Source organism: Propithecus coquereli, unplaced genomic scaffold (assembly GCF_000956105.1).
Source record: "Propithecus coquereli isolate 6110/MARCELLA unplaced genomic scaffold, Pcoq_1.0 Scaffold482, whole genome shotgun sequence".
Lineage (NCBI taxonomy): Eukaryota > Metazoa > Chordata > Mammalia > Primates > Indriidae > Propithecus > Propithecus coquereli.
Genome location: NW_012150641.1, coordinates 1,477,684 through 1,493,969, shown reverse-complemented (window position 1 = coordinate 1,493,969; position 16,286 = coordinate 1,477,684). Strand labels below are relative to the sequence as shown.

The window sequence follows — 16,286 nt, the reverse complement described above, 5'->3', positions numbered from 1 at the left end:
TGGATTCCTAGTAGGTGGAGCTCAGAGTGGTCTGGGTTTCAGGTGAGAGTGGCTTGGGGCAGTATAGGTTTCTCACCGGCCACTGGGCTTTTGCCTAGGCAGGTGGGTGGCTTATGTTTCCAGCTGGACAGGTCTGGGTCCCCTAGGTGGTGGGGGCTTGGGTGGACTAAGTCCCCAGGTAGGCGGACCTAAGATGGACCAGAATCACCATGGGTTGAAAGATGGGGCCAAAGTCCCCGCCTTTTCTCCCACCCTCGCCAGAGGCCCCTGGGCACCCACCCAGAGGAGCACCTCACAGAGGAGGCCCCGCTCGCCGCGGAGCATCGCCCAGATCTCCAGGGGCATCGGGAGCGTAACTGGGGCCTGGCGCTGCCCTACACCTACCTGGACCCCGTGGTCAGTCGTGGACAACAGCGTCACTGTCACCATGTGAGCATCCGGCAACCCCAGTCCTCGCCGGCACCCAGCGGCGCCAGCCCGGCCGCGCCGCCCCCAGTAAAAAACCCAGGGAAAATGTTTGAAGAGTTTTTTGGAAAACAGCAGGGCGGGAGTCGAGGAGGGAAGGGCTGTCCTAGATAGAAATGCTGTTCTCGATCAGCACCGGGTCCAGGTAGTAGTAGGGGACCGGGAGGCACTTGTTGCGCTGGCGGATGTCGTGCGAGATCTGCGCCAGGCGCTGGCGGAAGGCCTCCATGCTGCGCCGCGGGGCCTCCTCCACGAAGTGGATGTCCGGGAAGTGGCCCAGGGGCCGCTGAGGGCACAGAACCGCGTAGCTGGGAGAAGCCGGACCCACACCCCTCCCCTCCTGCCAGAGGCCCTGGCCCCTCTGCCCTTTCCCTTCGTAGCCTCTCGCCTCCTGCTCCCCAACCTCGACACCTCAACTGCCCTTGCCCCTCCCCCTGCCTAGGCTCAGGGTCCCCAACCTCCACCCCGCACCTTGTCATCAGGCTCCCGGCTGAGTGTCCAGAGCACCAGTAGCACGATGCACGTGGTCTTCACATCTGGCAACGTGTCCATGAAGGTCTCCAAGGTGGTCAGCCCTTTAGCCTGCATCGGTGGGTTTCGCATTGATGATGGGAAGTTGGGCATCCAGGAGGTGTACTCCAGCTAGAGATGGGGTAGAGGAGGGCTTCTGGGTCAGACAGCACCGCAGGAGTTCCCTTCCACCAGGGCCTGACCACCCGCTCTCCCAGCAGGGACTTGGGCTCCTGGCGGGTGGGCTGGGCCTGGGCTGGGTTGGTTAGGCTGGCGCTGGGTTTGGGGCTGCCTTGAGATGAAGGCGGGGCTGGGGCTGAGGTTGGGGCTGAAGTTGGGGTAGGGTCCGAGTTGGGGCTGAGGCTGAGAGGCTGGGCCCAGGATTTCAGTTGAGACTGAGGTTGGAGCTAGGACTTGAGTTGAGTCAAGTTGGGGCTGGCCTAGCCATTATGGCTGAGGCTGGGTTTGAGGCTGGGTTGGGACTGAGTTTAGCAGGTCTGGACCTGGGGCTGGGGCTGGGGCTAGTGAGCATGCATACCTGGCCTGTGTTGACAGCTGCGTGCCTGGCAGAGCAGGTGTACATGACTATGGTGACATATCGGATCAGCTCAGGCACTGTTCGCAGGCACGTGGGGAAGCCTGAGGGGCAGGGGAAAGGCCCAGGACACTGTGTCAGTCCTGCCCTGGTCCTGGATGCCCAGTAGAAGACGCCACTAAGCCCAGCTCTCCCTGACTTGCCAGCAGTCAAGCTGCGGCATCCAACCCCTCATCCTGCCTGCTTGGCCCTCCTGTGGCCACAAGGCTAAGGACAGAGGGGCTTGGCAGGTCCTGGCCAGAATCCTCCAGAGATGTCCCTGGGCCCTGCCTGAGATAGCCCCTCAGATCTCTCTTCTAGCTCCCCTGGGGGTAGGGGGGCCTCACTGGTCCCAGGCCCAGGGTGGAGGGTGGCAGGGGCTTCCCTCTGTTCAGAAAAGTCCTGGCTTTCCTGCCCTGACTCAGCACAGTGCCATAACCACTCCCTCCTGTCACCTCCCCAGAGACTGCATTCACTGCAGATGGATTTCTTAGCAGCCTGGCTCTGGGTCTCACACCTCTTCCCTGCCAAGCTGCTGGCTCCTCTTTCCTGTTGTCCCACGTGAGCGGTCAGCCTTGGTTGCCATGGTGACACCAGGTTCCAAAAGCCCCACACATTCAAACCAGACCCATCATCTTCCTCCCAAACTGCTCCTCCCTCCAGCCCCCAGCTCAAGGGATGACATACGTCATCCACCCAGTTGCAAAAGCCCCAAACCTAGACTCACACTTGGCCCCTCCCTTCCCCCACCCTACCCTCACTACCAAAGCCAAACCAATCACCCAGTCCTGTCCTTTCTAGCTCTGGAATGCTCTGCGTCCCACAGCCCTCACCCTAGTCAGGTCCCTGTCACCTCCCTCCTGGACAACACAACAGCTTCCCAAACTGTCTCCCGACTGCCAGAGCAGAGCAGCCTGATAGTCTAACATACAAGTCTAGTCTCCTTGCAAACCCCTTGGTGGCAGCCTCTGGCACTTGGGGTAACTCCAAACTCCTTAATCAGGCTGTGCCACCTGGCCCCTGGTGAGGCCCCAGCCTTAGTCCACTAGGAGCCTGCCCGCCTCCCACCCTAAGCTCCAGTTGCAGGGAACTTGATTCCAGTAAGCAGATCCCAGAACTCATTATGCTGTCTCTGGTTTCTGGGCTTTTCCACATGCTGCTCCCATTCAGAACTCTCCAACCCCACCCTCTGTCATCTCACAGGTGACCTCCCCATCCTGCAGCCCTTAGTTAGACGTTAGCCAAGAAGTTAGATCTCAGCTTGCTGACCCACCCCCACCGTCTATCACCAACCCTCTCCGTGCTGGGTTAGGCGCCTCCCCTGGGCTCCTAGAGCCCCTCCCCAGGCTTCCCCCCAAACTGCACCAGTCCTGCCATAGTGGAACCGCCCATTTGCTTGAAGGACATGCCCTCCACTCCAGACTGTGAACTCCTTGAGGGTGGGCACCTTCACTTGTCTTGTTCCCTTTTGCCTCCTTAATAACCAGAGCAATGTCATGTTGTAGATGCTCACATGTTCGTTGAGTATGTGCCCAAGTGGCATGACCTCAGGATGCTCCCAGCCCTCCCCCGGAGCCTGCCAGCTCCTCCCAGCTCCCCAGCCTCCAGCACCTGTGCCCTTTCATGTTGGAGTTCACGTCCCATTTCTCAGTCCACCAAAGATTTGTCTCTGGGGTGGGGGACTGGAACCCCTCCAGGTCTCTGCAGAGATGACCCACAGCCCCTGAGCTCAGACAGGGACCAAAGGCCAGCCATGTTCTTCCCCAACCTCTCTGCTGCTCCAGGGGCCAGGGAAGAGCCCTGTGAAAATCCTAGAGCGGTGATTTGGCCTCCGCCAGCCCACAGTGAAACATGTCCTGACCCAGCCCAAAAGAGCCTTAGTGGACCTGTCTGAGGGCTGCCCCTCAGCCCCTGTCCCTGATGGGTGCCCAGGTGTCCTGGCCCATACCTGAGCTCTCGCGCCCAAGGAGGCACTCCTTGAATATCTCCTGCACCCAGGACTGCAATTCCGGGTCACCCTCCACGGCTGCGTCATTCGGGTAATAATAGGTGATGATCTCTGTCACATACCTGACCAAGGGACAGGGCCTCAGTTTGGATCCTCCCCTCCCCTCTTCAGCCGTACCTCTCCTACCTCCCCCAGGATGCTCTGGCCTTGGCTGGCCCCAGAGCTGCCCCAGGCCTGTGGGTGGGCAAGTCCTGTAGGGCAGAGTGAGAGGGTGGCTTGACAAGATCAGAAGACACGCAGAGAGCTCCCTGATAAGGTTGAGGTAAGGTCCACAGGCAGCTTGGAGCCCAGAAGAGGTCTGGCTGGGGTGGCCGTGCTGGGGGCTGAAGCAAGGAAGGGCCCGTTGGGCCTAGGGAGCAGGTGTGTGGTGGACATACGGGCCCTTTCCCCATGACCAAGCCCTGGATGGCACCAGACCCAGGCTCAGGTATTGAAAAGCTCCCCATAGTCCCGCCATCATCCCCGGGTGTCTACCCTGAGTGCCACCCACTGCTGTCCAACCTCACCTCTCCAGTGCATCCCACACTGCCAAGCAGTCATCGCGGTAATAATATCCGGGCAGGTCCTGGACCCCACGCTCCACGAAGTCATTGGGCATGTAGAGGCTGTCGTAGGTGAGCTCCGACAGAGCCCGCACCATCACCTCGGCAAAGCCCTCCAGGCCCAGGGACATGCCCTGTTGGGAGGAAGCAGACCTTGGAGTCAGCCGGGCACCTCTGCAAGTCGTCCTCACTGAGGACCACACCTACCTCTGGTCCTCCGGGGGTCAAGTGAGTGCGCCTCTCACCCCAGACCCAGCCCCCCCAGGCACCCTCACACTCCAGGCCTGAACACCCAGCCCCTGCCTCTGTGCCCTTTTAGACACAGCACCCGAGTTAACCAGTCCCCTCCCTCCCTTGGGATCATATCCTTTCATGATCCAAAGGCAACTGGGAAGTCCTGCTTTTAGTCTGACTGCAAGGGCCAGAGGAAAGCAAATGTCTCGTTGAAGGTGGGGGCAGAAGTCTTACCCTGGCGGAGAGGCCCCCCTCGTTGAGGAGGAGGGCCCGCCCGATGCTGTTGATCTGGACGGTGTACCGGGTGTGGGGGATGAGGAGCTGCAGGGAAAGCAAGGAGGGCAAGGACAGAGGGCTGACACTGTCCCCCAGGACCTCTGCACTTCACTGTGCAACAGCAGAGCCCCCCACTTTGGGAAATCTCCACCCCAAGCCCTCTCTTGTGTTTCCCCAGGTGCTTCCCAGGGCTAACTGGAACCCTCTGACTGCTCAGAGCCCCAAGAGGCTTTGCGAGGCCAGGTGAGGGCAGAGATGCCTCGTGGAGGCCCCTTCCCCCAAGCCCATACCTTGTACAGGGGGTGGCACATGGGTAGGTGCCTCAGCAGGGCCAGGCAGAAGGCCTCGCCAATGAGGTGGGACTCCAGCAGGTGGGAGATGCCCTCATGGCTGTAGAACTCAGCATAGCGCACCCACGTCTTGGCCAGCAGCCAGTCCCACTCAGAATCGCTGGGCAGGAAGATGGGGCAGTCAGGTCCAGGGGTCTGGCTGAGCTGGGGGTGGAGAAAGAGGGAGGATTAGGTGAGGGCAGAGACCCCCACTACAGGAAGGAGGCAAAAGACAGCCTGAGAAGGTGAGAATTCCACCCTCTACACTCCAGTTCGGCTGGTCCCCTGAGCATAGTGGGGCGTTTCCTCCCTCCCCACATTTGCTCCTGCTGTTCCCTCAGCCTGCATTACCTTCCCCTTGCCCTGTCTCTACCTGGTAGCACCCACTTATTCTTCAAGAACCAGCTCACAAGCTGCCTCCTCTGAGGAGCCTTCCTTACTTTAACCCCACGGCTGCCACATTCAAGTGTGCAGGTTGTGCACTGCACAAAGGTGCCCAGCCCCTCAGCCGGGAGGGAGGTGACTCAAACCCAGCCTACACTGTTCCACTAATGAGCCAGGAGCATTAAGGCTTGGCTGATAACCCAAGAGGGATACATTTTTCTAATTTATATGTGACTCTTGTGGGCATCTGTGGGAAGGAAGGTCTTTCCCCTACCAGACCAGACTCAAGGCAGCGACTAAGTCTGACGAACTCAGTATTTGCAGCAGAGGCCTGGCCCACAACAGGGGCTGGTTTTTCAAGTGGATGAATGAACGAAGTCAAAGAGACAAGCACACTCACAGGGAAACACATGCTTACACACAGATGACACGAGTTGGCAGATGCACACACGTAGGGGCGTACAAGTACAGTTGACCCTCGGTATCCGTGGATTCCACCACCCCAGGATGAAAAATATTCAGGGAAACAAATTGCATCTGTACTAAACATGTACAGACTTTTTTCTTGTCATTATTCCCTAAACAATGCAGTATATCAACTACTTACATAGTGTTTACGTTGTACCAGGTGTCATAAGTAATCTAGAGATGATTTAAAGGCTATGGGGGGAATGTGCCAGGTTATATGCAAATGTGCCATTTCACATAAGGGACTTGAGCATCCATGGATTTCGGTATTGGGGGCGCCCTGGAACCAATCCCCCACGGATACCAAGGAACAACTGTATACACACAGGCGCACACACACACGGGGGAACATTCGCGCACACGCAGAGGCTCAGCACCGGCAACAGGCGCCCCAGCAGCCCCGCCCGCGGCCCAGGCACCTGGATGGCGATGGGCATCATGTTGCCCTCGGGGTTGAGGTGCAGCAGACAGAGGGGGGCGCAGTGGTGCTGCTTGCGGCCATTGAGCTCGACGGTGGGGATGCCCTCCAGGATGCGGTAGTCTGCCAGGTAAATATTCCCCTTCTGGAGGGGAGCCGCGATGGGTGGAGGGTAGGCACAACACGAGGCACCCATGCCCCACGCCCTGGGTGCACAGTGCGTTGGCCCCCAGGCACAGGTTGGGCAGGGACCGGGCAGTGGGGGCCGCGAGCGTGCGGGCGCCCCACGCAGGCGTTGGAGGTGGGGAGAGACCGGGATGCCCGGGAGGGAGGCAGGGGGCGGGCCTCACCTCCAGCTCCGCTTGCAGGCACGTTCCCTCGCCCAGGAACGGGGCCACCATGCAGTCTGTGACAGGGAACTTGTCCGGGAGCCGCGTGCAGCGGCGGATCAGGCCTGGGTTGATGCCATTGAGGTACTGGTACCCAAAGAAGCTGTCTTCTGCCCAGTGCTCGGCCACGTACTCTGGGGAGAACGATGTGGGGACGTCACGACGCGACCCGGCCCCCCTCAAGGATGGAGAGGCATGGGAAAGAAGATAATGGGCACCGAGAGGGCTGGGGAGGAAAACAAAGACCTCAGCCTCTCCCGGAGGAGAGGCCGGAGGAGCCTCGGGCGACGTTTTCCAAGAGGCCGCCAGGGGGCGCGCCCGCCCTGGGCCGCTTCCTCACGCCTCCCTCCGCCCCGACGCTGGGGGCCCGCCTGTCCAGGGCCGGGACCACCTGGCTCCCCGTGTTCAAGTCCCATACCGGAGATGACAGACTTGTTGCCAGGGAAAATTTTCTTAATGTCCTTCAGTCTCTTCCACGATCGTTTGCAGTCCACCAGGCCGCGGACTTTGAATGCCAGGGACCTAGGAGATGGGGTTCGAGGGGGGAGGCCATCAGAGAGGCAGCCAAGGGCCCGCTGGGACAGGTGGCAGGGCTGCCTCGGTCCCCTTAGGTCTCTGAGTTTCAAAGTCCTGGGTCCCATGTCTCCAGGACTTTGCATCTCTAGGTCTCTGGGTATGAAGCCTCGTGTTCTCTAGGGCTGTCATTTCAGTTCCCTCTGCTTTCCGGGCCATTCCAGCCTCCCAGGCTGTCCTGGAGGCAGGCAGGGAGCAGGGGGACAGAGACAGTCTTGGCAGGAGCCCTGCCTCTCCCCTCATTTCACGCACTCACATGGGCCCCAGGCGGAAGAAGAAAGAGGCTGTCTTGACGAAGGAGAAGCGGAGATTTGAGTTCAGGAACTTGGTGGCCTTAATGTTGATGAGGATGGGGAATCCTGGAATATAGCCGTTCCATCTGTGGGGAGAAGTGCAGGGCTGGGGCCTGGCACTGGGAGGCAGGGACTGGGAGGGGGCAGCCATAGGAGGGGCCCAGCACTGCTTGGGGTCCTTACTCAGGCCTGTTGGGGTTGCGATGCCGCCGGACAGGAGGGCGGTAACTGGGAATGTGAATGTAGTTGGGCAGGCCAGGAACGAAGACCCTCCAGCTGCAAAGAGAAGCCAAGGTGGTGAGCCTGGTGCCATGCACCGTCCCAGGGCACAGAGGGCCAGAGCCATCACCAGCCCCCCACCTCCCCTGACTCCAGAAGGGCCCCCAGGACCCTCTCGCCCTCCCCCTCACTGGTAGAAGTCCTGCTTGGCTCTGATCTCCTCTTGTCTGTGCTCCAGAAGGATGGGGAGTGAGTCGTCTGCCGTTGTCTTTGCTGTGGGGAGACCAAGGAGGTGGCTCAGAGGCTGACTCCTGCACCTGCCCCACCCACCCCTGCCAACCCCACCCATCCCTGCCCACTTCAGGGAGCAAGAGTTCTGCTTCTGTCCCCAGATTGGCTCTGGGGGGCCCACGGCCAAGGATAGGGAAGGCTCACTCTGGGAGAGGGAGAGTACATCCCCTCCCAGAATCTCAGAAGAAAGGATCACCGGCCCACCCTCTTCCTTCCTCCACCCCTCAAGCTGGGCTCTCTCTGCTGTTGCAAAGAAGTCCCCCCTGTAGGCCCACTGAAATGTTGAAACGACAGTTATTTAGCACCTACGAAGTACCAGGCACTTTCTAAGCACTTTACTTATATTAATAATTTAAGCCACACAAGAACAACCTTATGAGGCCAATGACTACTATTCTAGGCCCAGCCCATTCCCCACAATTCCGAAATACAAAAGGCTGTGGAAATCGAGTTCGTTTGTTTCACAATAAATTCATTGGTGGACAAAACCTACTCTAAATTTACCTGAAGCTATATACAATCTTTATTTAATTCACTTAGTGTTCATAGTTTTTGCTGAGAAATATTGGTATATTTGCTTGGGGATGCCCTGGTGGTGGATATATCACATATTATATAGTGTGTGTGTGTGTGTATTAGAATTTGGCTCAGAATTTGGAAATGTGCCCAGATGTCCAGCTAGTAAGTGGAGGGGCTGAGATCCCAATCTAGGCCGTCTTCCTCCAGCGTCCGACTGGCAGTTGCCAGGCCAGCCTATACATCCTGCAGCTCATCGTTTTCCCTCAAGGCCCATGTCACCACCCCCTCCCTTCTCTATCTGCCTCAGCTCACATTGTGTTCTGGGTGAATGGTGCCCCCTGGAGTTGTGCAACCCAGAGACCCAACTTGGTTTCATCCTCAGGGCGGGGAGCCCCACTTCTTCGAGGGCCCAGCAGGTGACTCAGGTCTCCCTGCCCTGGTGTTGCATGGCAGCTGCTCCACCCAACCTCATTCCTGCCTGGCCACCAGTGTCACCCTGCCTGTCCCTTGCTTCCATGTCACTCAGACCTACCACCGTGGAAGATGCTTTGAGTCATCCCCAGTGAGACCCTCCCCTTGGCATGCCCACCCTCCCCCAGGCCTGCCTCCCTCTGCCCTTTGCCTGTCCCTGGCTTAGGCCCCAATCCCCCTCCTTGAGGAAAACCTAGCACGGGACAATGAGAAAGGAAGAAGGTAGTCAGCTGTGGGGGGGAGGGGCTCCAGCCCCCAGAGTGTCCTCAGCTCTGCCCTCCCTTCCCATCTGACTCAAGGGAAGCCAGTAGGAGCTCAGTGGTGGAGCCAGGGGATAGTAGGAGACAGGTCTCTCATCCCCATGGAGCAGCCACAAATTAGGCAGCTGACCCCAGCCCGCCTGCCAGGAGAGCGCCTCTGGTAGGGATGGGTCCAAGGAGCCCAGGCACTCAGGTCCTGTCCCTTTCCCCTGGGAGCAACCAAGCAACTGAGAAAACAACTGGGCAGCCTTGACCAGCCTTGACCCGGGAGAAACCCTGACAGGCTGTGTGAATAACAGGGCCTCCTATTGGCGTGGGATGCATCCCTGCTGGATTAAGGGGAGGCCTTTTGAAGTAACAGTGAGTCCTGTTGTAGACATAAAGTGTCCTGTTGGGGTAATAGGGAGTCCTTTGGAGCAATAGAACATCCCATCAGTCTAAAAGATGCTCAGAATGCTCAAGTCGAACGCCTGGGCATCGTGACAATGTACGAGACTAGAGGGCCATAGAGAGCTGTTATTCTTCATGGAATAACAAGGCGCCAGCTGGAATAATGGGGTCTCCTGTTGGAGCGAGAAGGCATCTTATTGCGACGGAATCCTGCCAGGGTAACAGGGAGTCTTTTTGGAGTAGCAGGACCTGCTACTTGGCTTAATAGATAGTGTGTCCTGCGAGGGTGCTGAGGCCTATACTTAGCGTTCCTGACAAGGGATCTTTCCAGAGGGGCCGGGCGTCCTGCTGGAGTCGAGGGCAGCCTGGGGAGGTATGGGGCACACGCTCTCTGGTGCTGTCTGCTGCCAGGCTCTGGCGCCTCAGGCGTCTCCGTTCCTCCAGCCCCGAGCTGGGCCCAGAGTGGCAGCAGAGACCGAGGGTAATGCTTGAGAGTGGCAGGAGAGCCTGGGAGTCCCTGGTGGGGCTGGTGCTTGGGATGGGGGTGACGAGGGCTTACCTGTAGCCTCCCGCAGCGCCAGGGTCTCGTAGCCATCCATCCATTGGTAGGCGGGGAAATGGTAGACACGGCCGTTGGGGGCGCAGATCTGCACATAGTTGCAGTACCAGGGGTTCTTGGGGAGGAAGGAGTGGCGCTCTTTGTGCAGGCGGATGATGATGAGCTCCCCCAGGTCCTGCTGGCACTGGACAGTGTACTCATCCACCTGGGTAGGACACAAGGATGGCCAAGCAGCAGGACTCAATCCCGGCTGATCAGGCCCCCACTGCTCTGGCCCCTCACCCAGGCCCTGCTCCTGCTGGGTGATGCTTACCTCCCAGGACTGGCAGAGAGGTGGGCTGTTGCCCTGATCACTGAGGTCCCTTCTGACCCGTCAAACTTGGCTGTGCCCTCCTGGACCCATCTACCCAGGGCTGGGCGGGACTCCAGTCTGCCTTCTCTCCATCCCCAGCTCCTGAGGTCCTGTCTTCTCCCACTCCCCTCCCCAGTCACCTGAGCGTGCAAGAGCCATGCAGACCCCAGGGGCTGGGGTACAAAGTGGGGCCCAAGGCTTCCCAAGCCTCCTATAGCCTCAGAGTGGGGAGAGGTGGTCCAGCCAGCCCCTTCTTCTCCCACGTATTAGTGAAGATGTGGAGATTCAGAAATGGCCACACAGATGGAGTGGCCCTAGTGTGGTCACATAGCAGCAGGTGGCTGGGCTGAGGGCTGAGGGCCCACAAAGGGTGCTTTCCACTGGACAGCCTGGTCTGATTCCGTTTTAGGTCACAGAGAATCCAATGCAAATGTAAGCCAGTTGTGATGCAACTTAGCTCAGGAAGAGTAAGAATGGGAGAGAGAGGGATGGGGTGGGAGAGAGGTAGGGGAAAGGCAGGAGAAAAAGGGGAGGTACAGGGGTGGGACAGGGCTGAGAGAAGAGGGCTTTGGGGGAGAGAGAGAGAGAAGATTAGGGAAAGGGAGGGAGAGAGATGGAAATAGCTGAAAGGGATGAGGGATGAGGGAGGTCACGAGAGGGGCCTGGGGTGAGGCATCCAGAGCACCCTAGGAGCCCTGCCTTCAAGCTGTCCCTGGCTCTCCAGCCCCTCCCGGCCAAGTTCATCTCACCTGGCTCCCCCCCACATCCCTCTGTCCCTCCCGGTGCCACATGCACACACGCACACACGCACGCACACACGCACACACGCGCACACTCACCGCCCCAGTCGCGAAGTCTCTCCCAAAGTGGTTCAGCCGCTGCTTATCGCTCTCTCCTTGCGTCCCCACAATGGTCAGCGAGATAGAGTCCGTTGTTCCCGACAAGAGGTCGGTGCCTGTGGCCACCTTGACTTTGTAGGTGGCCATGGCTGCTCTTCAGGAGGCAAGAGGGGCACTCAGTCCGGACACTGTGTCAGGGGTCTCACGGTGGGTGGGCTGAAGGCAGGCAAGGGAAGCAGAGCAGGCGCAGAGTGCAGGGGGCCAGCCTCCGAGGTGGAGAGGTGAGGCGGGACGACTGGGCCCGCCAGCCGCCCAGAGCCTGGAGAAGCCGATGCCCTTGGCGGCCGAGGTGTGGGTGCCAGCCTGGCAGGCAGGGGCGGGGCGGCTGGTGGCGGGTGAGCAGGCGTCTGGGCTCCAAGCCCTCTGGGAGCTGGGGCAGGAACGGCAGGCAGGGTGCTGGGCCTGCCTCTGAGAGGGCGGATGGAAGATGCCGTGGATGAAGGAGCCTTCAGGGTGGGGGAGCCAGTCCAGCCTGAGCCAGGGCCCCAGGGAAGTTGAGGGAGGGGGCAGGGCGGGGCCCCCAGATCTTTATCAGCCTAACAAGCTCCTTCCTCCTGCTGGTACCCATTGGCTGCAGTGTCTGGCACCCCTGCTAAGCAGGGCCATGGGCAGTGGGTGACATGCACTGGCCCCGGGGCCCCTGGTGGGCAGGGGCTGTGGGAGCAGCACTAACCTGCCCTCAGGCTGGCCTGCTGCCTGACAATTCCTCTCTGGGAAATGAGGCAGGCAGTGGCCACAGAGAGAAGCCAGGCCCATCCTTCTGCCCCAGGGCCCAGAGTCCATGACAAGAAGGGTGGTGGGTGTTGAAGCTAGGGCTCAGGGACCGCATGGGGGCAGAGAGCCCTCAAGATGCCGCAGGGAGGGGTGGTGGGCATGGGACGAGGATCAGCTGAGGGGGGATTGATTGGAGAACACATAAATTAGCAGACAGAGTGAAATCTGAAGCATAACAATTAAGCTAAAGAATGGACAAATAATTTGTGGTATAATCATAAAATAGAATTCTACCCAGGAATAATAATAATTGAAAAAAGAATAAACTACAACGTGGATGAATCTCACAAAGATTATATTGAGGGAAAAAAGCCAGACGTGAAAGAAGACGCGCTCTATGATTCCACTGATAAGAAGTTCCAGGACAGACAAAACTAAGCGATACTTACACAAGCCAGGCTGGAGAGGACCTCTGGAATGGGGGCCATGGAGGCAGCTGGAAGTGTTCTATGTTTTGATCTGGTGGTTTATAGGGCACTCTATGCATTTTATTATATCTATATTATCCCTTAATTTTATAAAATGCACACACTCACCTGAAAAAAAAATGAAGCCAGGAAGAGGGCTGGAATCAGGGTTGGGCTCCAGTGGAACTGGGTTTTTCAGGAACCAGGTCAGTCCCCTCTTCCTCCCTCCCTTGCTCCCTGCCTTCCTTCCTTCTTTCCCTCTTTCCTTCCACAGTGTTTCTTGAGCATGACGCACAGTGTTCTAGGGACTGCAGATACAAAGAGGAAATAAAACATACAAGGAGCGTCCTGGATAACTGGAAAAGAAGGACAAGAAACAGTAAACTATAATTTGTTCACTATAATTTTGGATATTAAGTGCTCTGCAGAAAATAAACCTGGAGTGAGGCGTGGGTGAGATTGGGGGCTAGTTTCTGATAGAGTCACAGAAGCCAGAGCAGTAAGGACTAGGGTAGGGTCAGGCCCCGGGATAGGAAGAAGGTGTTAGGATTAAGATTAGGAGCAGTAGGCCAGGCAGGGTGGCTCACGCCTGGAATCCCAGCACTTTGGGAGGCCGAGGCAGGAAGACTGCTTGAGCCCAGGGGTTCAAGACCAGGCTGGGCAACATAGCAAAACTCTATCGCTACAAAAATAAGAATAATTAGCCGGTGTGCTGGTGTGCACCTGTAATCCTAGCTACTCAGCCAGAAGCATCACTTAAACCCAGGAGTTTGAGGCTGCAGTGAACCATGATCCCACCACTGTACTCTAGCCTGGGTGACAGAGTAAGACCCTGCCTCTAAAAAAAAAAAAAAAAAAATTAGGAGCAGTAATGAGAAAGGGTTGGAATTATACTTTCAGCAGATGGCATTTGGGACCCAGGGAGAGTGAGGTGAGAGTCACATTCCTATCCCCTTTTTCCGGACCTGCCCTCTTTCCTTCCACCTCCCAGGGGCAGCTCCTACCAACCAGGAAGCACCAGCCCTGGTTTCCTTCCTGGTGGCACCCATCTGTCACCATCAAGGGAAGGTCACACAGTAACTGGGCCAAGTTAAGGCCAAAGGGGTTGGGATTCTAAGATGGAAAGAAGCTTCCAGTAGATTCTGGATGAGGAATTCGGTTGAGACTGCAGTTCAGGTTTAGTTTAAGGATAGGGATGTGGCTGGAGTTATGAAACGAAATGATCTATTTCAAGACCCAAATCTGCTCACATCACCCTCTATTCCTTCCCCTGAACTGTGATCAGGCCTGGCAGTGGCTTCTCCTTGCCTTTGGGACGGTGAGATTATCCCTTCGCGTGGCCCCCATGGCCTGTCTGATTGGCTATGTTCCCCTTTGCTTTCTTCTGTGTGGGACTACGTGCCTTTCATTCATTCATCAGCAGACACTGCCTGAGCACCTACTTTGTGTCCAGCACTACGTCAGGCCCTGAGAGTGCAACATAACCACAGCAAACCCTCACACTCATAGAGCTTGCATTCTAGTGGGGGAAACAGACAATATTGCCCAATAACCAAATACATCAAATAATATGTTAAATAATGGTAAATGCTGAAGAGGAAAAATAGAGCAGAGAAGCATAATATAAAGTATAGGGAAGCAGAGCCGGGTATAGTGGCTCACGCCTGTAATCCTAACACTTTGGAAGGCTGAGATGGGACCATTGCTTGAGGCCAGGAATTCAAGACCAGCCTGAGCAACACAGCTAGCCCCCATCTCTACAAAAAATATGAAAAAATTAGTCAGGTGTTAACAGCGTATATCTGTAGTCCCAGCTACTCAGGAGGCCGAGACAGGAGGATCTCACAAGCCCAGGAGTTTGAGGTAGCAGTGAGCTATGGTGACGCCACTGCACTCTACCTTTGGCAAAAGAAAGAGACCCTGTATCAAAAAAAAAAAAAAACAGGGAAGCAAAGTTTTGATGTAGAGTGGCCAGGAAAGAGCCCCTTGGGAAGGATACTTTTGAGTAAAGACCTGAAGGAAGTGAGAGCAGCTCCTTCCCACCCCAGGACCTTTGCACATGCTGTTCCCTCCCTCTACCTTGTGAACCTGGTTAATATTAATACTTCCTCTTCCTACTGATCATAGCTCAATAATTTCTTCTTTAAGGAAAGCCATTAAATTTTTAATATAAATGGCTCTCACAGTACTATAGTAACAACTTTTTTTTGATGTGTGTTTTCCCTAAAGATTAGACTGTCCATAACTTGGTTTGGTTTTCTCTCTAGTTCCTGGCACAGTACCTGGTACCTGGGAGACTCTTGAAACATGGTTGATGGGTTAATGATAAGGACAAGATCAGAGTTGGGGACTGAATCAATGACAGGTTTAGGACTAGGGTGAAGATTCAGAAAGGAGAGTTGCGTTGGGCTAAGGGTGAGGGGAGGGGCCAGGAGTGATGTGGGGGAGGGAAGAGGTTAAGGGGAGGGAGCAAGGAGAGGGGAGAAGGCCGAGGATGAGGGTCATGCTGAGCTTTGGGTGGCAGGGCTGACTCTCCTTGCTGAAGATAGGAGGTATCAGGCTGAGTCTCCCTCCTGGGCTCTGCTCAGCCACCCTGGTGACTCTTGGAGGACACTGGGAGCCTGAAGATGCAAATTTGCATATTAAGATGCAAATTCCAGGGAGGGGAAGGAGGGGAGGGGTAAATTCACACCTAACAGGTACAATGCATGCTATCTGGGGGAAGGGCACACTTATAACTTTGACTCAAACGATACAAAAGCAATTTAGGTAAATCAAAACATTTGTACCCCCATAATATTCTGAAATAAAATAAAATAAAAATTTAATTTAACTTAATTTAATTTTAAAAAGATGCAACTTCCTTGCAAACTCTCTCAGCCTCCTCCTTACTAGCTGCTCCCCTCTCTAGCTGCTAAGGCTGGGTGAGGAGCAGGGCGGTGTAGTGGGCAAATTGAGGCTCAGGGACGTGGGACACTGCACCTCCAGGCCCCTTGGGAATGCAGCGTCCTGGGGCGTTTGGGGTGAGAGGCCCAACCTTAACCTTTGTAATCCCGTGGTAAGATCACTGTGCGGGGGGTGAGGAGAAGGCAGGGGCACACAGATGCCTGGAGGACAGGATGGGAGAAGGGGGCCAAGACATAGGATGAGGGCAACAGCAAGCGAAGGGATCGACCTAAAAATAACTCCCCGCCTCTCCCCAACTATCAATAGGTCTCTCCCCAACCAGTCCCTCTCCCAGAAAAGCAGGGGTGGTGGCCCTGGGTTTACTCAGGCCACAAGTCTGGAGTGGGAACCAGGTTCCTGCAGGAAATAGAGATGGAGGTGGGGATGATGGGGACGGTGGGGCTGTGGACGTGGCCAGATGGAATTAGGCATGAGGATGTAGACGGGATATTCCCCAGGTATGACCAAAATGTGGATGCATGACTCTCGGTAGGTGCTTATTGGGCTGACGAACTGGTTCTCCTGGACCAGGGGCGGACCCAGAGAGCAGGAGAGGCTCCTGGGAAGGATGCGAGCTTGCCAGGGCATCTCACTGAGGGCCACCCACATAGGAAGCTGGGTCCTTACTGCCGGAGCATCCCCACTGCCTGGCCCCACCCCAAGTCCTGCAAGGCAGGGAGCAACTCCTGGGACCCCACTCCCCTAGGACACAGAGAAAAAAATCAAATCAGTTCAC

General features: G+C 56.7%; 1 protein-coding gene across 1 annotated transcript; it reads right to left on the bottom strand.

Moving 5' to 3' along the window:
* Positions 1-514: 514 nt before the first annotated feature.
* ALOX12B (arachidonate 12-lipoxygenase, 12R type) lies at positions 515-11,776 on the bottom strand. Its single transcript, XM_012655632.1, has 15 exons — positions 11,364-11,776; positions 10,173-10,377; positions 7,874-7,955; positions 7,647-7,739; positions 7,427-7,549; positions 7,016-7,119; positions 6,559-6,731; positions 6,210-6,353; positions 4,900-5,103; positions 4,568-4,654; positions 4,064-4,233; positions 3,498-3,619; positions 1,514-1,614; positions 937-1,107; positions 515-751 (listed from the first exon to the last, which is right to left on the bottom strand). The coding sequence occupies exons 1-15, from the start codon at positions 11,508-11,510 to the stop codon at positions 572-574; spliced, it is 2,106 nt and encodes a 701-aa protein (XP_012511086.1). The 5' UTR covers positions 11,511-11,776; the 3' UTR covers positions 515-571.
* Positions 11,777-16,286: the final 4,510 nt, after the last annotated feature.